At 40.4% G+C, this 24,701-nt stretch overlaps 2 protein-coding genes across 3 annotated transcripts; one reads left to right on the top strand and one right to left on the bottom strand.

The window, feature by feature from the left end:
- The first annotated feature begins 7,471 nt into the window (after positions 1 to 7,471).
- Positions 7,472 to 20,573, top strand: smad3b (SMAD family member 3b). The gene is made up of 9 exons (XM_033635200.2): positions 7,472 to 7,957; positions 11,873 to 12,066; positions 12,173 to 12,307; positions 12,606 to 12,680; positions 12,778 to 12,828; positions 14,752 to 14,964; positions 15,089 to 15,226; positions 15,368 to 15,512; positions 18,738 to 20,573. The coding sequence occupies exons 1-9, from the start codon at positions 7,755 to 7,757 to the stop codon at positions 18,859 to 18,861; spliced, it is 1,278 nt and encodes a 425-aa protein (XP_033491091.1). The 5' UTR covers positions 7,472 to 7,754; the 3' UTR covers positions 18,862 to 20,573.
- Positions 20,574 to 21,554: 981 nt separating this feature from the next.
- aagab (alpha and gamma adaptin binding protein) lies at positions 21,555 to 24,548 on the bottom strand. Of its 2 annotated transcripts, none has more exons than XM_033635202.2 (10): positions 24,271 to 24,548; positions 23,752 to 23,942; positions 23,567 to 23,663; positions 23,386 to 23,475; positions 23,192 to 23,275; positions 23,007 to 23,089; positions 22,731 to 22,827; positions 22,518 to 22,622; positions 22,342 to 22,391; positions 21,555 to 22,093 (listed from the first exon to the last, which is right to left on the bottom strand). In XM_033635202.2, the coding sequence occupies exons 1-10, from the start codon at positions 24,362 to 24,364 to the stop codon at positions 22,016 to 22,018; spliced, it is 969 nt and encodes a 322-aa protein (XP_033491093.1). In that variant the 5' UTR covers positions 24,365 to 24,548; the 3' UTR covers positions 21,555 to 22,015. The 2 variants fall into 2 exon arrangements, with proteins under 2 accessions (XP_033491093.1, XP_033491092.1); XM_033635201.2 differs by having other exon boundaries at positions 22,731 to 22,830; positions 24,271 to 24,538.
- Positions 24,549 to 24,701: the final 153 nt, after the last annotated feature.

The raw sequence follows: 24,701 nt of genomic DNA, 5'->3' as shown, positions 1-24,701 counted from the left end.
TGATGTTGTTCATTACATTTACCATGAAAAAGGTGGATTTTGGTGACATAACTAAAGATCCTGGGGCCGTATTCACAAAGCTTCCTAGTGCTAAGAGCTGCTCCTAGTGACAAAAGTCTAAGAATTCTTAGAATTGTAATGTTTTCTTAGAATTTCCTCATAAAGTTAAGGCTAGATCTTTGTAAAGATAAAAGTTATTCATGACGCATCTTAGACTGTAAAAGAGCTCCTAATGTGAAAAACTATTTGGAGCAGGGAGGAGGACTTTTATGAGGCTTGAGAGTTTCTTAAGCAGAGGAGAAAATAGTGTAAACACAAAGAGGTTGGAGAAATATTCTCCAAATACATGATGTGAGTAAATGCTACAGATTAGATCATGAAGGGATAATATTTGTGGTCAATCTCGTTAGGGGTATGCACACTTTTCATACCCAACATAATAACGCTATAATGCCAGACATAAAATGATCACAACATGAAGATATCTGATCTGTCTAAACCTTCCATCTGCAGAGTGATCACACCAACAGTGAGAACAGCTTCACAGTCAGCAGTTTATTTCATTTCCATTGAGTATCCAGACCTTGCAGGCTTACAAAGGGCTGTGTCTGTGACAACCAATCACATCTGTTAGAAGAAAGCATCACACCTAGCAACAGGATAACCACACCTCCTCACTTTTAGGCTAAGGTAGGAGCTCTCTGAGAGTGTTCTCGGCCCCAAATGTTTTGGAGGTTGTTACAGGGGGCTGAATTATTGGCAAAGGTCTCTTCCTCTCCGAAACAAACTGGCCTGGTGATTTAAAACAGTAAAAATACTGAATAAATCAGTCGCTAAAAACCAGGGATTTTTCTACACTGTTCGGAGGGGCTGCTAACAACAATGGCCGATGCATCAACACAAATGGCTTAATGGTGCAACATGACTCTGTGGACAAGGACCCTCTGCCTAGATATTAATGGGTTATTCTAGGGTGACGAAAACACAGCATTTCTTATTTTAGGGTGATTATATACTAAAGAAAACATACTTATTATATTAATATCTATTTCTGCCTGGCTATACCTCCTAAATCCTACACACTGCACATTTAAAATTTCATTATATTTCTGGGAAGATCAGAAAGCCATAGAAGAGAACACAAGAAAGCATTTAGTTTAATGCATTTTCATGCACTATTGAATATCACAGAGTCGATAATTTTACTGAGGTTTCAAACAACTAACTCACCTTGTGTGCGACTGGAAAAAAGTATTTCTAAAAATGTTTTTAAAAGATTACGATTGTTAATATACTCTTCCTAATGAAAACCCATTTTCGGGATACAGTAAGAGAGATCAGAAAGTTTACAACTGCTCGCATACTAATACTAATGAGAAGACATTATAGGGAGACACCAAAAATAGTGATGAGTCCAATAAGAGCTCCTCACTGCCTGCAGCTCTCTGAAATAAGCAAGTTTTAATGTTCAAGAGTAATGCTTAATTATCCATACATGGCCATTTACAAGCATATTGCCACAGGGCTCCGGCTTCACAACAGTCCCCAATCTAATAGAAGATAGCATTATTGCGTTCAGTCAGAATTATTCACTGCATTACCCACGATTCATAGCATGTATTAACGCAAGCAATTTCATGCATATGGATACAGTGGGTCTTAGCAGGGGAGCTCCTGATTGCTCTGAAACTAATTTCACAATCATTAGTTTTGGCGGTGGTGTGAGTGACAGAGTGTATTTACCAGATCTCAGAAAATGACAAGTTCCACAAGCTTTGTGGAGGAAGTTGTAAAGATGAAAGTCTGATCTGTGTGAAGCTCGGTGTTTAAACTGTACAGTGACTGCAGTGCTGTCTGTCAAAGAAAATCTGCTTCAATTTCCAAACTTTTCCTTTTTCAAATACAAAAAAAGGCCAAGCAAATAATAAATAATCCCAGTTATGTAGCGTCTATGACTTATGATATCAATGTGCACCCATAAAATGGAGTCACGGAGGGAGAGAGCCTTTGTAAACACAGGGCCGAGTGCTGGAGGTGCAGGCCAAACAGAAAGCCATTTTAGCCCGGAGGTGAAATTAATGAATCATGGCAAAGTGCTGCATTCCATCCATATGTAAGACGAGGAGATATTTGGCAAAGCCTCTGAATCAACTTAATGCTGTTATGGGCCATTGTTCACAATAAACATGTAAATTGTGTTTATGGAATAGCATATAAATCAATGGCACTGATTCACAAATAAATTATAATCACTGTGACGCCTAATAGTACTTGGGCAAAAACTAAAACACACACACAAACACACACACACATAGAGAATGTCCTTTTGTTCATAAATCCAAACTGAGAAATATATATTTTCTTTATGTAATAAACCTTTTTTCACATTCTTACTCATCATAGTAGGAAAAGCACAGGCGTTACTAATAACATTAACAATGGTACAGTACAATGTTGAGGTCCTTGTATACTGAACTGGAGTATTTCTATTTTCTGCTACTTTATCCTCCACTACTTTTCATATTGTCCTTTTTACTCCACTTCAGTTACTGGTGACTTTGCAGATTCACATAAATATTAAAAAACATAAACGATCAACAATTAAAATGTGATATACTTGATTGAGAGTATGTTAAGTAAAAACAATTTGTCCCACCTTTACCAGCTGCAACAGTGTGTTGTTAAAAAGGTTGGTATACAGTTTGCATTAATAACTACAATCCATTGTTTTTAATATGCATTACAATGAAATTATCTGTTCTGCATAATGAATAATTTTGGTACTTAAGTTATATTTTGATGTTAGTACTTTCGATTACTTCTTCCACCGCTGCAGTAAACCATGACAGTGTAACAGTGAGGCACTATGCACATTACAGGGACACTGAAACTGAAGCAGCTAAGTGAATTTAGCCATTGTTATTTTTATTATTTGCACAGTGTGCTTTTCCTGTTGTGCACTGTGAGAAATGTCTTTGAAAAAAATGCCTAAAGAAGAGGGTCCTCTTTACACATTTATACAATCGAATATATTTGCCGCAAAAGTTCATAAAAATCAGTCCTGTGTCTTTACTGTGTGAACTGTCAAACATTACATACTGTAGTAATAGGTTTTAGCCACTAGGTGGTGTTATGTTATCTGTATTGTTGCTACTTGCATTTTCAGCCAGTCTACCAACTTTTGAATGTCATGGACTGGTGAGATGAATCAAGCCTTATGCTACAGATCTGCTTGCAGCTTTTTAAAATGTATGAGGATAATATTGTAGATACTAATATAATGCAAATTCAGTGCAGAACAACATTGCATGCTCACATTCCATTATTTAATTATTTTCCATTTCATATTATATTCAGTGCATAGTATGAACAGCACAAAGCAATTGGTAAACTGTACAAATAACCCAAATATTGAACATAATAACTGCAGGGCATTTCTGTAAAATGAGCAATTTGCATGAATTTTGAGCGGGATATTTCTGCTAATATTACATCAGAGAAGAGTTTTCCTTATACTTTTGTACGATTCTCTTTCTATATCGTGTATTTTTAAAATGATTAACAGTTACACATATTTTATGGGCTTCTTTGTTTGACAAATTTAGTGCTTTCTTAGCCCTGATGCTTGGCCATTATTCTTGTAGCTTTTTGGTTGTTTCACCTGCATACTTTTCTGATGCAGGATGAGGCTGTTTAGCAGAATGAAGACTGTGAATATAGTTCGTGTTTAGGTGTTTAGGTGAAGATTAGGCGACCCTTAGTGGGGGTGGGGACCCCCAGTTTGGTAATCAGTGAGCTAATTGTTAATGGTAAGACTCTGTACCACTTTCTAAAGATGGTTTATTTGACAGGACAGATTAAGTGTGAAAAGGGGAGGGACAAGGGGGTTGACATGCAGCAAAGGGCTGCAGGATGGAATCAGACCCATGGCCTCTGCAGCAAGGACCTTGCCTTGTACATGGATGCCTGCCATATGCACTGAGCAACTGGGTGCCCTGTCTCTATACCACCTTCTAATAAGGCACTCTTTTTTAAAAAAAGATTTAAGTCAGGTAGTAAAAAATGTATTCATGCATAAAGATCCTTTAGGAGCCAATAATAACAAAAGGTTTTGGGTTGCCACGTTGTGAAAACAAACCTTTGGCTAGTTATGACTCTTTCTGTCTGGTAAAATATTAGAAATAAATGTAGTAAAATGTAATAATAAATGGACTGCCACCTTCTGATAAGCTGTCATGTCAGCATGTGTATGTTACTGTTCTATTGTAAATAAATGGCTATTGTATCAGATGATCTGGCAACCAAAGTTAAAGGAATACTTCACCCACAAAAGGACCATTTGTGTGTCAATTAATCATGCCATGTTACTTTGAATTCATGAAGAAAGCTTTGTTTTTCTCGCATGTCTCCATGGTAAACGGCAAATATATTGATTAAAGGATTAACTGGGGACCATGTTTAGCGACAGCAAAATTAGCAAAAAAAGCATGTGTTTGAGAAGTAGTGAGCATATATGACTGGATAAATGAGACTTGGATTACACTGCATGAGTTGTGTTAGTTTGTAAACAGATGTTTTGATGTAGTCTTTCTGTTGTTAAACGTGGTCCCCAATCAATCACTGAATCGATATGTTCATTGTTGTGGCTGTGGAGAAAGTTTTCTTCACAAATTTTAAGGTAACATGGCATGACTAATTGATATATAAATGGGCATTTTGTGAGTGAAACATTCCTTTAAGTGGTCTGACAATTCAGTAGAGAGATCCTCCTGATAAACATGTGTACCCGTTGTAAAGGGTACCTTAGAAAATAACAAACTCATATCAGTAGATGAGAGGAGTAAGGGCTCACACATGCAGACACATGTGAGACAAAGAGAGAAAAGACACACATAGAATTGAGAGAATGACTGTGAGGAGGCAGGCAGAGAGGAGGATGTGATAGTGTATTGCCTCTGTGGGTCTGAAGCCAGAGGAAGAGGATTTAAGGGTGCTTTGGTTCAAGCCAGAGGGAGGGAAGAAAGGAGGGAGGTCACCGCTGCCCCAGATTTGGAGGTGCCACTGTCTGGGGAGAGATTGATGGCTGCAAGCAACAGATAACAGCTTGCAGTGTGAAGGGAGATTAAAAAAGAAGGCATAGATTGCAGGAAAAGCCAGACCCCACCTGTGTGGGGCTGTGCTGAACAACTACGTCTGATTCTAACACACTGCAATTAGCTTCTGAGGCAATTACAGGTCTGTGGAGGGTAAATGTGAGCTTTTTTTATCGCACAATATGTTGGAAGGTATCATTTATCCTACAGAATATGTGTTTGTAGCAGAGTTGTGATCGGAACTGGTTGTTTTAAAAATTTGAGTCATTTTATATAAGAATTCAGGGGTCTTATAACATTTAAAATATCAGTACAATTTGCCCATATGGACACACAAAAGGCATATTTACTCTAATTGCCACTCCATCCTTGTCTAAGTATTGGTGTGACAGCCACCCAGCTGATCAGACCCCCGCAATGCATCCTGCCTGTTTCCCACGTAGCCCATGAGCAGTCCATCACAATGCCATTGTTATCCATCAGATTGTCTGCAGTCATTACTTATTCACCCAGCCGTCATGCCTTTTGTCCAAAATCATTCCTCACTCTGTCCCTAAGACCTTCTCCTGCCTGCTGAGGCCCATCTGCCCCCCCACACCGTCTGACACACACACACTGACACGCAGAAACTCTTCACGCCAGCTGTCCGGCTCGTGTCCCCTGACAGTAAAGGGTGCCGGCCCTGAAGCAGACCATCAGAGTACACAAGAACGACAGCCTGTTCCCTCTACCAATGACATTTTAAACACTGAGGAAGCCATTTTCAACATCAGTATTATTTGAACAGTGTGATCAACACAAACGTGTACACATACTGCTTGGTAAAGACTCATACAGAATGTTTTATCATTCTATAGTATGTATCAATATATGTCAGCACCATCTCATCCTGAATGACCTAGATTTATATATATTTATTATTTTAAAAAGCACATGCAGTTTAATTCAAATTAAAGGAGCAGTGTGTAAGATTTAGGGGGATTTAGTGCCATCTAGTGGTGAGGATTGCAGATTGCAACCAGCTGAAACTTCACCCGGTTCAAATGGTTTTTACCGAGTTATCCACAGAGGTCTCCTCCTCTCCAAAAAAAACGAACCTGGTGATTTAGACCAGTAAAAACACTGAATAAACCAGTTTCCCATTCTAATCGCAAAAAGGTTTGCTAACTACGGTGACTGATACAAAGCCGCAAATAGTCCTTTCTACAGCCAGTGTTTGGTTTGTCCATTCTAACCTACTGTGGGCAATGCAACATGGCAGTCTCTGTGGATGAGGACTGCTCCCTATGTAGATATAGACAGCTTATTCTAGGGTAACGAAAACACAACAATTCATATTTTCAGATGAATATTCACCAAAGAAAACATACTTATTATATTCCATTTCTGCCAATATATCCCCTTAAATCTCACACTGGAGCTTTAATTATGTCTTGCTGAAGACTTTGCCCTTGGCCCTACATAGCCCTACTTGTAAGCCCTTCAGTGTTTATCAATAATTATTACTATAAATAGGGCATGCTTTTAGACACCCATACCAACCGACTGTCCTACAGAGAGCCACGAAGTGTCCTTTAATGTTATTTTTCAGGTGCCACTGCCAAGATAGCTGAAATATTTATTTAAGAAGAAGGAAGTAAGAAGCCATGCCAAATACTCGCTTAAAAATAGACAGCAGTCATTGATGGAGGTATATAAATAGACAGGAGGAAAGGGGGGGCTGGTCCTGGGCGGGGATATTTATAGCACAGGCACACTGCTGTTTACTGGCGGCAGCAGCCAGGGGTGCACTTATCAATAACACCATAAAACCCCAAATACCACTGAATGCAGTCGCCTCCCTCATCCAGTTCTGGAAAGATGCATCTGTGATGAAATGAAATCACTTTTATGAGGGGATAAAAGGGGATTATTCCCAAGGGTCTTCTATTCATGGAAAAGTTGGATCACTTTTCAGTCTCGGCATATCTCTGATTACAACATTTTTTCCATTTCTTGCCTCTTGAGTTGGGTGTATGTGGAATAGATGCATATAACAGGGTTTAAATCACTGATACTGAAGGGGACACATCATTTTAAATAATGTGAACATAGGCTACTGCATCTGAATTAGTAATAAAAGCAAATTGACTGGAGCTGTAAATGTAGTTTATTAGAGAGAATGCTTATATAGTTGCATTTTAGTTAGCTGTATAATTGGTGAACCCTACATTTAAAAGTGTAAGGGGCTTGAACATTATCTAATGCATCTCTTTTCCTGTTTGATAATGTTTAATTTATTGTTGGTGCTATAATGTGTGGGAAAATACAGTTGTCTTAACAGAGTTGGTTGATGCAGGTGGAGGACAGACCAGCTGACTGGAGGAGGAGGTGGAGGTGGAGGAGGAGGAGGAGGGGCGGACAGACAGCCTGGCTGGAAGGCAGAGGAGCTGATCCAGTCCGACAGACGGCCAACTTGATCGGAGTGAACCTACGACGCAAGCCGCCGCTGCTGCTGCTGAGTCCCCGGCAGCGACCAGCCACCCGTCGGTCTGGGAGTCCAGCCAGCTAAGCTAACTAGCTAACTTAGTCGTTGTTATAGGAACGACAAACTAGTACTGTAGGCAATTTGGGGGAATTAACCCAGGCTACTGTGACTAATTGTTTAAGTTGTAATATAAAATGTCTATATTACCGTTCACTCCTCCAATCGTGAAGAGGCTCCTGGGCTGGAAGAAAGGAGAGCAGAACGGGCAGGAGGAGAAATGGTGCGAAAAGGCTGTCAAAAGTCTGGTGAAGAAGTTGAAGAAGACGGGACAGTTGGACGAGTTGGAGAAAGCCATCACAACACAGAATGTCAACACGAAATGCATAACCATACCCAGGTAACGACACAGACAAAGCTAGCTGGCTGCCTTGTAGTTAGCTAAGCTGGCAAGCTAAGGCTGATGACAGCTAGCTTAGGTAGCTACTTAGCATGCTAGTTAGCTTGAGCTAATATTATTAGCATAGCGCTTTAATATTGAAACATTTTTCTTTGTTAACGTGTTAACATTATCCTTGACAGGTTAATTACCAAGTTCATTGATTAGTAGATAAAAAGTGTGATGCTGTGCAGTGGGGTTTGATTGCATGGGTAGTTAGCGTTAGCTGCTAAGGTAAAAACAATCCTGCATAGTGAAGCTAGCATTAGCTGATCAATGCAAACTTCACCTGCTTTTCAGCTTATATTTTGTTGTGCAAACAGGCACCATATAGTTGGCATTTTATCAGTCTCACGTACCGATGCATGGCAAACTATGTGACGTCTATAGTGCTATAAATGCTAGTTAACGTTACTGTTTTAAGTCTATGTTATATTGTTAGTTTGCATAATTAGCATGATAACCTAACTGAAATGTTATAATTGCATTGAAATAGATGTGTCTCTCAAATTCCGGTGCAGGTTTGAAAAATGTCCCAGCACCTGCTGACATGGTAGCTGTGGTACATCTAGTGCTGCATAAACAAGCATGTCTTCAGTTCACACGTGTGATGAATAGGAGAAGAAGGGGTGGTTTGGCTCAGCATAGCTGTGACTCATAGAGGATGTTTAGACTGGAGTGTGTGTACTCTGGGAAAGTTGGAATAAGGGCTCGGTTTGGGATTCCCCATATGGGATACCCATCTGTCCAAAAAGACCAGTAACTCAGTTAACTGACATGTGAGGTAGATGCGGGACTGTGCACACACACTGTTGTATTCTCAGTGGTCTGAATGAGTCACAGGTGTTAAATCAAATGTTTTCACTGAGTTGGACGTGGAAGCAAAATATTGTGCAGTTTAATTACTTTAGTTGTTGGATGCTGTCTTCTGTGAAACTGTAAGTGAGTCAGGCTTGAATATTTATTTCCATCTGTTGTCCTGTCCAGCTGTGAATGTAACCTTATATAAAATGAAAATTGTTACTAAAAAAACCAGTGATGACTCGGATAAGAGACACAACACAGAGCGCACCGTAAATACATTACACAACTTCTTATTTCATTTTTTTATTCTTTACTCTTTGTTCCTACATAATATAAATAAGGTAGGTACACATCTTGGCCCAGCTGATAATAGGCTCTGTAGTGGAAGCTGGAATACACCCTCAGTGACTTCTTTAATTGTTACGCATCCTTCAAAGTTTATTAGACAGCTTGTAGCCTAATTGCTAATGAAACCATGAGTCCCCCATCGTGGTCTGTGTAGAAGTCAGAGAATGGGTGTTAACCTATATGAAAAAGTTTCTCTCAATTCTTGGGAATGTGCTCCAGGCTCTAGGGAGGGCGTGGGCCACTGTTTGGATTGTGGTTTAATCTTGGTGGGTTCAGAGACTGTAAGTTTACGGAGCAACAGCTGTCTTGCTATCTGTTGGGAATACACAGATTCACTCAAAGTGTGTGGTATGTGTCATAAATGTGAGGCGACCAGATTCCCCTAAAAGCAGTGTTGTTACCATTTTCCACGTGTTTCTCCTAATATGCAGGAACAGGGCAGTACACACTGTTTAATGTGTAATGTCATTAAAAGTGCTGACTGGTGTTGGCTCTGAGACCAAACTCTTTAACAGGAAGTGGTTTCTCTCCCACTCACTGTCAAATGATAAGAGATGCTACACTGGTGTTGAGATGCCTGTGAGTCCTTGGCTGGCTGCTGCACAGTTGTTGTTTCTTCTGGTGGATAAGAGGGTTGTGTCAGTCTAGCGGGGTGTCAGAGTGATCATCATGTCTGAGTGGCAAATCAGGGAGACAGGACATAGCCCAGGCCAATCTCAGCAGAGTCATAGGGGCAGTGCTGGAAGATGAGTCTGAGCCCTCTCTGTAGAGGTGGTCATTGATATCGTCAGAAAACATGGTGGTCTTAAGTGTGTGTTTGGAAGATATTTCCAACTATTTAGGTATCACACTGCTCAAATGTCACTGGTCCTACGTGTACCTTACTTTCCCATTCCCATTTAGCTTCTTTGCTTGCTGAAGGTAGATGTGAGAACTTTCTCAAAGCCTATTGTTCATCTAAATCTATATTGTACACTGCAGTATTTCAAACTTAACAGGTTGTCCATTGCTTGCTTTTGGCTGTTGATTTTGATCCATGAAACTACACAAAAGGCAGAATATATATCTTTTCATGTCATGAACCACCAGCGAGAGCTATTAGACTGAATAGCCTTATAGAGACAGCAACATCAACACACTAATGGGCCGGTCTTTATGTCTAACAACATCTGACCATGGAAATGATACAACTGTAGTATTTTATTAAAAAATTAAACATGCACCAAAATTATAAACCAGATGTGATTAGTATGCAGCATTATTTCCACTTAAATTTAAATAATAAATAAGTCTAATCCTAATGTGTCTTGAAATTTCTAGATTTTTGTCAAATGTTTGACGTCATCATCATCAGTCTAATTTAAGTGCATGATATTTGGTTTGGATACTTAAAGTTGCTTTGTTGGTCGCCTTGAACAAGCACCACCTTTACCTTTTTTATCTTGAACCCAAAGTTCCCTGTGACATACTTAAAGAATGAGAACCATATGTTTCTTGTCTGACAGCTCAACGATGGGATGAACTGTTGTTGAGTTCAGCTGGAAAAAAAGCCATCACCACACTGGACTCTACGTGAGGGGGGGTAGATCCAGGATCTGTTACAGTCCTTCCTTTCCTTTTTTAGTCATTTGAGTTTCATGGCAATATATAGGGTCTTACACCTCACAGTTAGATATGCTTTCTGTGCACAGATCAGAAAGCTCTCTATTTATACAACTACTGCTATTTTAACTTCATAGTTTCATGGTATCACATCATAATCAGAAACCTACTTTGGCCATGTTTGATATACAGTAGACAATTTTTGCATTTGATCATTAGTAAGACCAATTTCCGTAGACTTTGTAGCTAGATTTTTGTTTGTATTCTGACATTGTGTCATTTTATGATCATGTAGACATTTTCCTGACTGGTGCTGCTGTGTGAGAAGGGCTGTCAGGATTGGAAATGATAAGATGTTAATAATACTAATGCCATTATTGATTCTGCTTTTTGATCCAGTTCTTTATCAGTTCTCTAATTGGTTACTGATGATTTTTGTGTGGGGAAAGAAAGTAGGCCCACACAGGTTTTCAGTGTCAGTGCAGAGTCAAATACATGGCATTCCTGGAATTTAAGCCCATGTTGCGTGGGAGGATGTTTCAACATATTGGCGGTGTTTACACCCTTAGCTGAAATGATCATTTTACGGACATTACAAGCTGCACTGATGTCATCTTTCTTCCTGAAAGTAAGCCACGCTTTGGACTGTTCCTTCCCTCTTGGTGCAAGTTCCTTGCATGGTTGACGTATATGTTTGATGTCATTGTTTTGCAATGTGTAACTATCAGAAAAACATGGTGGCATTGATAAAAGGAATCAATAGGCTTGTAGGCATATTGTTCCATTGGGTCAGACAATTTGGAAGGGGTTCTTGAATCCCATCCCTAACAGACTGAGGAAATGGTTGGCATAAAATACTTCTTTCATGCTTAAAGTATTTTACTGCATTGAATGAAAAAGCACGATGCATAAGCAGTTTGGGAAAAAAACTGCTCAATCAAAGGCTTTGGTGTTCTGCCCTCAGTTAATGCTGTTCTATTCAGAACTAGGAAATATGTTAAAGGTTGTATCTTATATTTCAGAACCATAACTTCAGTAATAGTCAGAGCATAGAGCAAAGCAACACATTGATTAAATATAATCTGCCTGCACAATTACAGTCTTTTTGCTGGTGTCTTTCAGATCTTTAGATGGGCGTCTCCAGGTCTCCCACAGAAAAGGTCTCCCTCATGTGATCTACTGTCGCCTGTGGCGCTGGCCAGACCTGCAGTCCCACCATGAGCTGAGGGCTGTCGACCACTGTGAATTTGCCTTCCACACCAAGAAGGACGAAGTCTGCGTCAACCCCTACCACTACCAGAGGGTGGAGACGCCAAGTAAGTTGAGTTAATTGCTACATGGTCCAAATTACTGTATTTAAAATAAAGGTTCTGCCATACAGAACTGAACTGGTCCTTTATCAAAGTATCTGTGTGTCTCCAGTTTTGCCTCCTGTCCTAGTACCACGACATACAGATATACCCGCAGAGTTTCCACCATTGGATGACTACAGCCCGTCCATCCCTGAGAACACCAACTTTCCTGCAGGCATTGAGCCGCAGAGTAACTATATTCCTGGTAAGAAAAATAGTGTCATTATCTCTAAACACAGAACTTAAAAGTTTATAAATACTTATGACATGATTTGGAGAGCATTGTCTGGTTATGGTAGGCACATTTACAAGAAAAGGGAACTTGACTGTGAGCAGAAAGCTTTTCTTGGTAAATGCTGGTTGCGCTGAAATTTTTACCTCTAATGTTCAAGATACATTGCGTCACAAAAACTTGTTTTAGCAGTGGAAAGTATGTCAAAGCTTTAATATGCAGAGATCAGGAGTGTGTTCTTAATCTTTGTGTGTGTGTTTGTACTTTATAGAAACTCCCCCACCAGGGTATCTGAGTGAGGATGGTGAGACAAATGATCACCAGCTCAACCACAGCATGGACACAGGTGAGTCACATGAAAGTGCACACAACTCAAGCTCATACTGTTCTAATTATGCCTTATCTGGATCACGAACCAAACCTCCATTACCTCCCTATTTCAGGTTCACCCAGCCTGTCGCCCAATCCTGTGTCACCCGCAAACAGTAATCTTGGTAAGCAAAACCAAAGAGGTCAGCTTTAATTATAGAGCATATCATTCATTATGTGTACTTTTGCGGTTGGTAGCAATGACATTATGTGAAGTATGATACTGCTCATGCAGTACCATGGCGTTTTCCCAACAAACTGTCATATATTATCAAAGTACAAGTATAAGTCATCCATTTTCTATGTTATGTTGTTTTACATATACTTGCTTATATCATCATCATTTAGCATCAGATTTTTACATCAGTGCCAGAGGCATTATGTTTTTAGGTTTGGGTCAGTACATCCCAATCTCGTGAATGTGATATTTGAGAACGCCTTGAGGGAATTTCCTCAGATTTGGCACAAACATCCACTTGGACTCAATGATGAACTGCTTAGATTTTGGCAGTCAAAGGTCAAGATCACTGTAACCTCGTGTCCGTCTTATTCTTGTGAATGTGATATCTCAAGAATGCCTTGAGGGAATCTGTTTAAATTTGGCACAAACATTAACTTGGACTCAATGATGAATTGCTTAGATTTTGGCAGTCAAAGGGCAAGGTCACTGTGACCTGGTGTCCATCTTATTCTTGTGAGAGATCTGAAGAGGGCCTGGAGGGAATTTCTTTGAATTTGGCACAAACGTCCACTTGGTCTCCACTTAAGCCACATTTGAAGCTTTGTCAGCTGCCATGGCTACATATGAGCCTGGACAGATAAGGATATAAGCCTGACTGTTTTGTAGAGGCGTACAACCATGAGGTGGTACTTCTAGTTTAAGTATGAAACTGGTTTCACATTAAATTTGCACACTTTCTTTGAAGCTGTTTATCTAATCTAATTTTGTTTTGGTTGCACAAACCAAGGAACACAAACACCAAGCCTTTTAGCTAAACCACTGAAGCCCGAACTGTAACTGTCATTACCTACAATGAAACTTTGTGCATTCATGTAAAAAGTCAGTAAAAAGTGTGTGGGTATACTGTCCTGCTACTGGAAATGAATGAAAATTAGGCAGTCAGAATTGAGAGACCTCAGTGGCCATGGTATAAATTAGAATTAATGTTGAGGGTGCTCTGATGGCTCGGCTGGCTAAGGCACATAGTGTATACCATGTGTGTTACTGTGTTGTAGATGTGACAGTAAGAGCAAACATGTAGAATCAGTACTGTAGACCTTTTACTCTGAATCACCCTGCAACAAAGGACCCATCCCCATGTGACTGGACCCGATGACCCAGTGATTGTACTACAGAGCACATGTCTTGTCCTGTCGTGTTTTGCAAAGGATTCATCCTTACTAGGAGGATAGCTTTAATCTGCAGCAGAACCGTATTAGACATGTTATCTGAATACCACCTTCCCCTGATTTTACTTGTGGACACGAACAAGTCAGTAAACCAAAAATTGCTGGTATCTTATTGATCTTATTGGTGCTGTTCATATGAAGTCAGATTAGAATTTCTTTGTGGGGGTGAGCATGTGTGTGAGAGAGAGACAGATGAGCAATATGCAGGAGCATTGGGCTACGTCTGGGAGGCTTAGCCTCAGGGCAGTAACAGAGTAAGTGTGGTATGAATGGAGTCTTTGTCCTCATCTGTGTGTAGGCCAGAAACAGACATTTCAAGGTAATGCAATAATAATAATATCCGGTTGCCAGGTTATTCTATCTATGTGGAAAGCCACCAGGAGGTCAAGTTTAAAAAAATAAATACACACGTCATGTCTTTGCCATTCCTGGCCGGGACCATGAGGGTCGTGGGAAAAGAGCTTTTGTAGAGAAATCAAAGGGAAACATTATCAGCTGTTTGCACCTTCTCAGTCAAATGGTTGTTTGGCCACAAAGCAGTACCTGTTCTCATGAGTTCTTTAATTTTTTCTCATGGACTGAACTGGAATTTCTCAGCTTATGTCTCTCCATCTAACCCCCATCCTCTGCTCACACAGACTTACAACCTGTGACATACTGCGAGTCTGCCTTCTGGTGCTCCATCTCCTACTATGAGCTGAACCAACGTGTAGGAGAGACCTTCCATGCGTCCCAGCCCTCCCTCACAGTGGATGGATTCACAGACCCATCCAACTCTGAACGCTTCTGTCTGGGCTTGCTGTCCAACGTCAACCGCAACTCAGCAGTAGAGCTCACGCGCAGACACATAGGTACTCATTTTATCTCACAGGGACTACGCACGCTTTGAGCTAATTTGCCTTTTATATTTGCACTTGACATATAATCAGCAGGTAGCTGTGTGCTGAGCAACAGTCGTCTCTCTTCCCTTTCCAGGACGGGGCGTGAGGTTGTACTACATTGGGGGAGAGGTGTTTGCAGAGTGTCTCAGTGACAGTGCCATCTTTGTTCAGAGTCCCAACTGTAACCAGCGCTACGGCTGGCATCCTGCCACTGTCTGCAAAATACCTCCAGGTTAGCATAAGAAGATACACGCAAACACATTAAGACATCAGAGGCAACATGACCAGAGCATTAACTGAGTTCTGATGCCCCGCTGACACTGACCTTTTTTGTCCTCACTGCTTTTAAGCTGAACTTTTTTTTTCCTTGCAGGCTGTAACCTGAAGATCTTCAACAACCAGGAATTTGCTGCACTGCTCGCCCAGTCAGTCAACCAGGGCTTTGAGGCCGTCTACCAACTCACCAGGATGTGCACTATTCGCATGAGTTTTGTCAAGGGTTGGGGAGCTGAGTACAGGTAATTAAATACAATTTAAACAAATGTAGACAAGTATGATTATTCAGAGTATTTTTTTACATTTACATATTATTGGCTGTATATGTGTATATCAGGGGTGATTGCTCTGAGACAACAAGGGAGGCTGAACTTCCCCTAAAATTTCATCGACATTAAAATAAGAATTTACATTGCATTAAACATGCGCTAGGATGTGTTTAACATCATGACTATGGTGTTCAGACGTCAGCCGTTTACCACCAGTTTTCAAACGCGACCTCCTTGTCATACATCCTCGTGTCAGCACAGTGGATGCAGAGCCTCCAAGCATTCCTATGAGACAGCGCTGAGCAGGTTTTTTTCATGCAGCAAAGCGAGACGGTCATTGGATAAATGCTACAAAATCGTCACTTCCAAGGAGGCTCAGCTTCCCTGGGACCTAATGGAGCAGTAGGCGGGAGAGGATGCTCAGTGTATGCATGATGATTGGAGGAATTGTCTAAAAGGCTGAACCCCTTTGTGATTGACAGCGCTTCGCATTTCGAGCTCAGTCCCATATTTGCAAGTGTAGTCTTCTGACAGAGTGCCGCCCGGAGTTCCTTATTTCCATAAGTGATATAGCTCACTTTCACCGTTTGAACAGTAGAGTTCAGGTGTTTAAACCCATCTGAAAATCTTTGAGGTGTGTTTTGCTGTGGTTCTATAGCATGAGTGTGGTTGAAAAACGGCTTTTATAAGTTACTGCCTCGCTACAATATGACAAATTTTATGATGTAAACTTAAAGTGAGCTTCCCCTGTTTGAAAGACCAGCAGCCACCGAAAGAGGGCATAATGGACATTGAAGTGTTTGCCGTGATCAAAAGAAAATGGTGATTGTTGTTAGTTGTTATGATGACAACACACCAGTGTGGTCATAAAGTGTGTCACACTCACAAGTTCTGGGAACTCTGTTTTGGCCTATTCTCACACACATTTCGCCTATTAAACAGAAAAATGCAACCACACACCAATCAAAGTTTCTCTCTTTCACCGAACTAAGACGTTACATATTTGCTTTGTTAACTTAAAATCAAACACACTTGAGAGAAAACAAAATAAAACTCACCAAAACTTAGTCATTGAGTTAGTTAGTCTGCTATTCCAGCAAACACCAACTTTGGTTTGGTCGGAATAAACCCTCTTTTCACAGAGTTAGATGTGAAAACGTGCTGATCTGTACGCTTTGCATCCTCGCAGTCTCTTGTTCACGAAGCAGCAGCTCTCCCTGGTTCTTTGGAGGCAGCTATAGTTTTAGTTTACGTGTCAACATGCAGTTATTGGCAACAAAAGAAACAGAGAAATAACACTTATGGTAATCTTTTAGATGTACTTCATTGCTCGTTAATTCGTCACCACAAAACCTCAGCTCAGTGAGTTTGGGACTGCAAGTCGATTTGTTTATACTAAAGTGTATACATAAGTTAGCCCGTTGCAACAGTTGCAGTGGCAAAAGTACATGTATAGACTCGGGTTATCCTGCTTCGTTAATTCGAATGGCAATGTCTGTTCTACTCTCATTCTATTCAGTGTCACAGTTAAAGGCGTAAAAATGACAAATGGTGAAAGGGGCAACAGTGGCTCAGAGGCAGAGCAGGTCGGCCGTTAATTGGAAGATAGGTGATCTAATCCCTGGCTCCTCCAGTCTGCAAATTGAAGTATCTTTGGGCAAAATACCGAAACCCAAACTGCTCCATCGGTGTGTGAGTGCGTGTGAATGGTTACTGAGTAGCAGGTGGCACCATGCACGTTAGCCTTGACCACCAGCATTTTACTGTGTGTGTGTGTGTGTGTGTGTGTGTGTGTGTGTATGTGAAGGAGTGAATGTGACATGCAGTGTGAAAGCGCTTTGAGTAGTTGGAGGACTGGAAAAGCACTATTTAAGGCATTGGAGAGGTCGACCAGTTTATGTTCAAGTAGTTGCTAAGACAAATATATATTATACTGTTTGCTAAAGATGCCATATAAGAGGGATTCAAATTTTAACCATTTTAGTGAGGTAAGTTTCACTATAAGAAAAAACATGTCAATTCAGTATTTCTTACTTTTACAATTTAATTCTTATACATATTGACTGGCAGATTCTAGACTTACAATCGAGTGAACAAAAAACCTGAGAACAAACATTTAACTGACCCAGCAAATGACTAGCCTCCTTATGTCACATAGCTTTTTTCCTTTCTTCTCTCACACGGTACTGTGTTCTTGGATAAACACTGAGTGGATGTTGAGGGAGGCTGTCAGGTCTGAGTAATCCCGAGGGTGTGGGAGGGGGACTGAGAATTTTAAGGGGGGGTCTTAAGTGGGCCCTCTGTGAACTAGCTTCTTTCTGCTCAGGGCTCTTCTCTTTGTACAAGATGTCATTTTGCAGACACAACAGCACATAAAGCTGTTTACAGCCAAAACCAGACACTGCATACCTTTACCTTCTCACTTCTTGTTTGTCGCTAGTTGTGTAAAAAGCCCATCCAGAGTTAAGTGCTCAATTAGCTGATTTTATTTCAGCTTTCCGAGGTGGAATAAAGCACCTGCCTTAGCACACGGGCCATATGCTGTTGTCTCTGTCCCAGCCTGTTTAAAGTTTTAAGGGTTCATCACTTTTGTTGTTTTACCTGAGTCTGTTTCACTACACACATTTAAGACACAAAAGTTTCATTGAGCTGTGCACCCCCAAATTTAAGAAGGAAACGTGTGTATGATCAGAATAATTAATGTCACTTTTGGGGGATAAAAAATGAATGGGTGCTGTGCTCAGACGGTAGCAGACTTGGAAGAGGAAAAAGAAGGTGATGGGGGAGGGTGCTGCTGTGAGTCGGCAAGAGAGGGTTGAGTAACAGAGAAAGAATGCGGCAGGCATGCATTCGTGAGGGGGACATGGAGTGGGAGGTGAACACATTTCAGACACCCTTTGCAAGGGGGATTCCCACGGACTTTGAGTGGTGCGTGTTATATTTCTGGCACCAAACACCTTGGAGGAAAACATCTCTGATAGAAACTTGAATGACTTCAGAAATAGCTCACGGAGTTGGCTTCAGGGTCGGTGCTAAGTCAGCTTAGACAAGAAGTACTGAGTAGAGTGTATCTTTGCCTCGCCTGTAATGAAGTTACATTAATAATGACAAGGATTTTAAATGAGTAGTTTGATGATGTATGAAATTCTCTCATTAGTATCACACTATGTTGCCCCTTTCCTTCTCTGCACCCCACAGACGTCAGACAGTGACCAGCACCCCCTGCTGGATAGAACTGCATCTCAATGGCCCTTTGCAATGGCTGGACAAGGTCCTCACACAGATGGGCTCTCCCAGCATCCATTGCTCCAGCGTGTCCTAGGAGCAGCACATACCTCCCGGAAACCCTCCTTTCCATCCACACACATACACACAAACCACATAGGAGAACTCGAGCGTCTCTCAGTGATAATAAGGAAAGAGACGCCATTCATCAAATCAACACATCACTGTCCTCCTTCGCTGTCTCTAACATTTCACCTCACATCTATAGCACTTTGCTCACTACCATTTAGTGTCTCCATTCGATGGTTATTTTAGGACTTTTACATTGTTTTTTTTTTTCATGTGTTCGACGGGCAGCCACAGGGTATTTGCAATAGGTTTCAAAAGACTAACCACATTTTCGTCATTATTCATTCAGACGTCATGTCTATGCTCAGTGTTGTAATTTGTTGTTTTTTTTTATAAAGAGGATTGCAATGTTTGTTCCCCGAGTTGAAGTTATGGTACAGCTTCAGCTTGGCCACCTTTTTACATGTTTCAAAACATTTTTGATTCTATGAATTAGCTGAAATTCGCTCTCATCACTGGTGTTTCAGTGTCCCAGTACCACTCTTTGTAATCACTGAATTAGGAGGCTTATTTATCAATTGAACTATAAATTAACATGAAAAAAAAATCATTCTGAGTAGTGATTAAATAGAATATATTTAATTAATATCTTAAGTACAAGGTACTTTGCCCATATTGATTTATCTGTATGAATTAAAGTGTCAATTATCTGATTGATCATGTAATTGGTATTTTATCTATTTAAAAAAAAAAAAAATAGACCTTAGCACCATTGTTTCTTGAAAAAAGAACCCTTGTATGAAAACTATTTTGCTCAGTGAAAGAGACATTTTATAAGTTATTTTTGCATACTGTCCTGCATGGGAATATATTTTTTTTATTGCCTCAATATGATTGTACATAAATATTTATAGCTTGTGATTTCTTGTAGTCATGCAGTGCTTGAAACAGTGGACCTGACTGACCTCTGGCATGAGTAGATTCACAAAAAGACTTTGCTTTAATGACCCCAAACTTGGCCTGCTTAAATGCAGGCTTTTCTAACCTGGGTCAACTGGTTCTTAAGTGTGACACATAGGATTACTGTACCAGCTATTACTGTTATTTCATAATAGGGACGTAGAGTATGACATACAGTGTGAGTGATCGTAGTGGACTGGACCTCAGTGAGAAGGGTACTTGCTAGTAGCAACCATGGCTTTGGTTCATCCATTGATGGCATGTAGAGTAAAAACATAAATGCAGATCTTTTCACATATTACCAACTGTTAGCCGATAGTACACTATGCTCCTCGTGGGTAAATGATGCACTTCCAATTTACTGTGTTGATCAGTGTAAAGCTTTAGTTCTAGTGGTATTTTGCTTGTCCAGTAAAGACTGTATATTACATGTACATTGCTACAATATAAAGCATGTGTAATATGCTCGCTGTCCTTGGTCATTGTCTATGAAGCCACCATGTTTATCCTGCACTTAGTTACAGTACATAAGACTGAGTCACCATGTAATTTAATTAAAACAGTTAACACAGTGCTTAACTGAAATACTGTGTACCACAGTGCGTTAGGTAGTTGGTAGATCTGTATCAGTACTTGTGTTTCTTGATATTCTTAGTTGGTGGTTTTCTGTTCCAAGTCTTATGTACATGTTTTTTTTTTTTCATGTAGCCTAATATTTGTTCTCAAATGACCATTGTTTTGTTATCTGTGACAATTTAATAAACTGCAACTGAGTAAAAAGATTCCAAGTCAGTGTTTCTTCTTTAAAGTGTGACTCATTAATACGTGACTAAAAAATAGAAACCCCTGTACATGAATGCAAATATTACCATCCTGAAATAAATGTGAAACTGTCAGAGGTGATGAGTCTAGGGTGTCTACAGGTGTCAGGTATCATATGGTTATTAGTAATTGAGTATTTTGCCAACATCCATTTTCAACCGCTTACCTGAAGCTGGGTCATGGGGGCAGCAGGCTGAGCAAAGTATTACAGATGCCCCTCTCCCCAGCAACGCTTTCCAACTCCTGGGGGATCCAGAGGCATTGCCAGACTCGACGAGATATATAATCCCTCAAACATGTTCTGAGTCTGCCTCGGGGCCTCCTACCAGTTGGACGTGCCTGCAACACCTCTAATGGTGGGCGCCTAGGAGGCATTTTGCTAACACCTAAGTGTAAAGTAAAAGACAGTATTTGGTTCAGTGGTAGGCTAAAGATATGCAACATCAGAAATAAGGACTTTTCCTTCTAAGAACTTGACTCATTTTGACAAAAAAGTGATAAATGTGAGTAGATTAAGACTTCACAAATTCAAATTTAAGACTAGTTAATGACTTTTAAAGCCTAATATTTATAATACTGACTTTAAGACTTAATAGGTTCCTGCAGACACCCTGGATAAATCAAACCTCAACCAATTTTTGAGGCTGTAGTTTGTGGTGGTATTTTGTTTAATGGCATATTGTAAAGTGTGTTTTTTTGTTAACATTTCTGCTCCTCTGCAAATGTAATGGAGAGACAAAATATTTCAAACACCCTTCGGTATAATGTTGTCCAACACAGCACAGGAACTGAACATTTTATTTATTGCAGAGGTGCTCCATTGCAGCATACAGGTGTTCCTATTTTTCCGGTCTGCATATCTTTCTTGATGAGCATGAAATGTGCTGCACATAGTGCAACAGTCTTGTGGTCACAATAAATACACAAGAGGCAAAAAAATAAAATCACAAGTCTTTATGTTGATTCAACAGAATATGCATTAAATGTCTTCTAAGGATAAGGCACATTATGTCACTTGCAAATATATGTGACAACTGTACCTAAGGGACATACACATACGTTATTTTAATTCCTTTTTCCACCTGTGACGTCATCCTGTGTTGAGGTTCACTCGGGGGCTTATGGCAGAGTGAGGGACCCAGGGGAGAACACTGAGGGTCAGGGCCATCTGCAGGATCTCTTCTCTCCCTAATCATGATATCTTCTCACTATACACCGGTATTGCAATCATTTCATTTAAAGAATCAAAAGTTTCTAAACATGACTGTGCCTACAGCACCATCTGTAAGCATCTCCACTTTCCAGGTGCAAGAAGCAAGTCAAAGGGCTCTGGATCTTGTGGGAGGCCCAGGATAGGAGGAGGGCCAGGAGAAAAGAGAATGAGTCACAGGCAGCTACTTTTAGCTCTCCTCACCCGATGATATCCCGTCTATCTCATCATCATCACCACCGATGGCCATCCAAAACGCTTTTGCTACCTGGAAAGTAGATAAGTGTAAATACTCGATACAAGACTTTAAACATATTTACCTACACAATTTACTGAGCCAATCGAGGATTCAGTCTGAGACACAGCTACTGAAACGTGCTCCAACAATCAGATTTGTTTTAAAACTATTTCATGACAGATGATACATTTTTTGATACAACCAGGATCCACAGATTATGAACATGAACAGGTCCTAGTCTTGGTGTCTTGTAACCAGAGGTGAATACAGTTACTTACCTTCTCTGCATGAACCTTTCTCTGCTCGTGAGGCAATGAAGAAGCTTTATCTGCAGGTGGAAAATCAGAGACAAACAAAACATCATAAATGGCGTCAGCAGAGGGAATATTTGACAACCACAGTGAGGTATATGCACACATCCAAGGTGTGCATTCACTTCACATTCCCCAATTACCTTTCATCTCTTTCAATTTGGTAAAGAGACGTTCAAAGTTATCCACATCTGCATCTCCAGCTGTGAGATTAGCAAGTTCCTGAATGTCCAAATCAGTCATTGCATCTGAGAGAATGAAAACAATTGAATATTAATGACTTCACATTAAATGTCTTCTCCACATTTATTAAAATATCCATGTTTTGGAGGGAAATGATGGAGTTGTTCACTTACCAACTACTGTGTCCTGCTGTGTGTCTGTGTTGGCACTGCTTTCTGTATGGTTAGCATCCTCAGTAACAAGTGAGCCCTCTACTGGCAAGCTGGAAGACTGCTACAAAAAGGAGCTAGGGTTAACATGCCTCATTGAAACCTTACAAATTTTAAATCTCATTTAAATATAGATGTATTAATGATGCATGAGAGGGAAGTAAAAACAAGACAAGTTATGAATAAAAACTGAATTACAATCAAAATAAATGAAAATGGTTACATCAAACTGTAACTGACCGGTGGCTCTTGTGGAGAGCTGTGTGGGTTGTTGTGTCTGGCAGCCACCAAACTACTCATCAGACCAAAGCCCTGATTGTGGCCTATCAGACAGAGATATAAACAGTCACATACCAGACACACACACTGATAAATTACGTAGACAGGGGAAAGTGCAACAGGTAATTGTACTGATCTCATCTCACCGTCCTTCATCTCCACACTGGACCACACGTTGGCATTGAGAGCCTGGACAATTCTCTTTACTCCGGTGGATTCTGGAAAGTCATCTGATGAGGCAGCAAAGACGGTGTAGATAAGAACAAAATGTGACAAAAGCTGAAGCATGAAAATAAATGTATGCAGTGTCACTGGAATTTCTCTTCTCTGGAAAACTTACCATCCTCATCTGGCAGCTCTTGTGGATTGAGCTCCACCAGCTCAAAGGCATGAGACAAACACCACTGTTGTGCAGCATGTCTAGTCACCCCTTGAACACAAAATACATTTGACATTCAATATAGTACCCTGGACAATTGTTTTGCAATCTAATGGAAACCATAAAGAGCTGAAGCACGAACCATTCTCGCAGACTCTGTCACACACCAGAATGAGCACCTCTGGAGCAAGATCTTCCACCACTGATATCCAAGGTTGTAGCTTCTCCAGACCATCCTTCTGCAAACACCATGCACACATAGTAAACGCATGCACATGTATCACAGTCTATAGATTCTCAACTTATGCTCATTTGAAAGTCACGTACCACTGTACTGTCAAAATAAGCGATGAAAGCCTGCATGGACTGGGCAATCTCCGATGACATTTGAAAAGTGCTTGGTACAACACATAGCCTGACATCCGCTGTGTAGTATTTGTTGTTGATTGTCCATGGATACCAGACTACTGTTTCTTCTCGCTTGATCGGCTCGGGTAAAGTCTTTGAACTGAGGATCTCTACGGCAAAAACACGTTTGTTATTAATCACACACACAAGTTAAGAGACACTACGTTTAGTGAAACAACTTGCTTTCACTGTGACCACCGGTTAGCTGCTGAAATAAGATGCACATAACCTCCTTCAGCTCTACTATTGTGGTTTTTAATTCACCTCCACAAAAATAAATCACTAACTAGCTTTTTAACCGCAGACAAATTAGTCATTAACCTGGATTAGCAACATGCAGGCGCTACTAAATGTAATCTACTGTGCTAAAAGGAAGTTAGCTTTGTTTAGCGTTAGCCTGCTTGCTAAATCATGCACGTAAAGCTTTGTCAAACTCACGTTTTATCAGCTCTTCTTCTTGAAAACCACTGTCAGAGCTAGTGATGACCACACATGGAATTGTCACTTCTGTGTCTTCTTCTGTAGCTGACATGTTGATGTTAGGACAAGCTTCTCTAACTGCTAGCTTGACGTGACGTTAACTTTGATAACCTTTCAACTCTCACTGAGCCGCTGCGGTGATCTCTTCCGGTGTAACGTTACCCTGAAGAAACAGGGCTTAAAGCGTATTTAATAACGCCTTTTGATACATTTATGTACATTGTTATTAGATAATTTATTCTTGTATTCCAGATGTTGAAAATGTAATTTGTGTCTACGGCAACACTGACAGTAAATGCGCTTCGCGTACTCAAATGTTGTATCAATGTGGGGGTTATTCCCTAAATTTTACCTTTCAGGCAAAGCGCCCACTCAAACGCTCCGCCAGT

This window comes from Epinephelus lanceolatus, chromosome 5, assembly GCF_041903045.1.
Source record: "Epinephelus lanceolatus isolate andai-2023 chromosome 5, ASM4190304v1, whole genome shotgun sequence".
NCBI classification, from domain to species: domain Eukaryota; kingdom Metazoa; phylum Chordata; class Actinopteri; order Perciformes; family Serranidae; genus Epinephelus; species Epinephelus lanceolatus.
The sequence above is the reverse complement of the archived record's forward strand: the minus strand, read 5'-3'. Positions and strand labels throughout refer to the sequence as shown.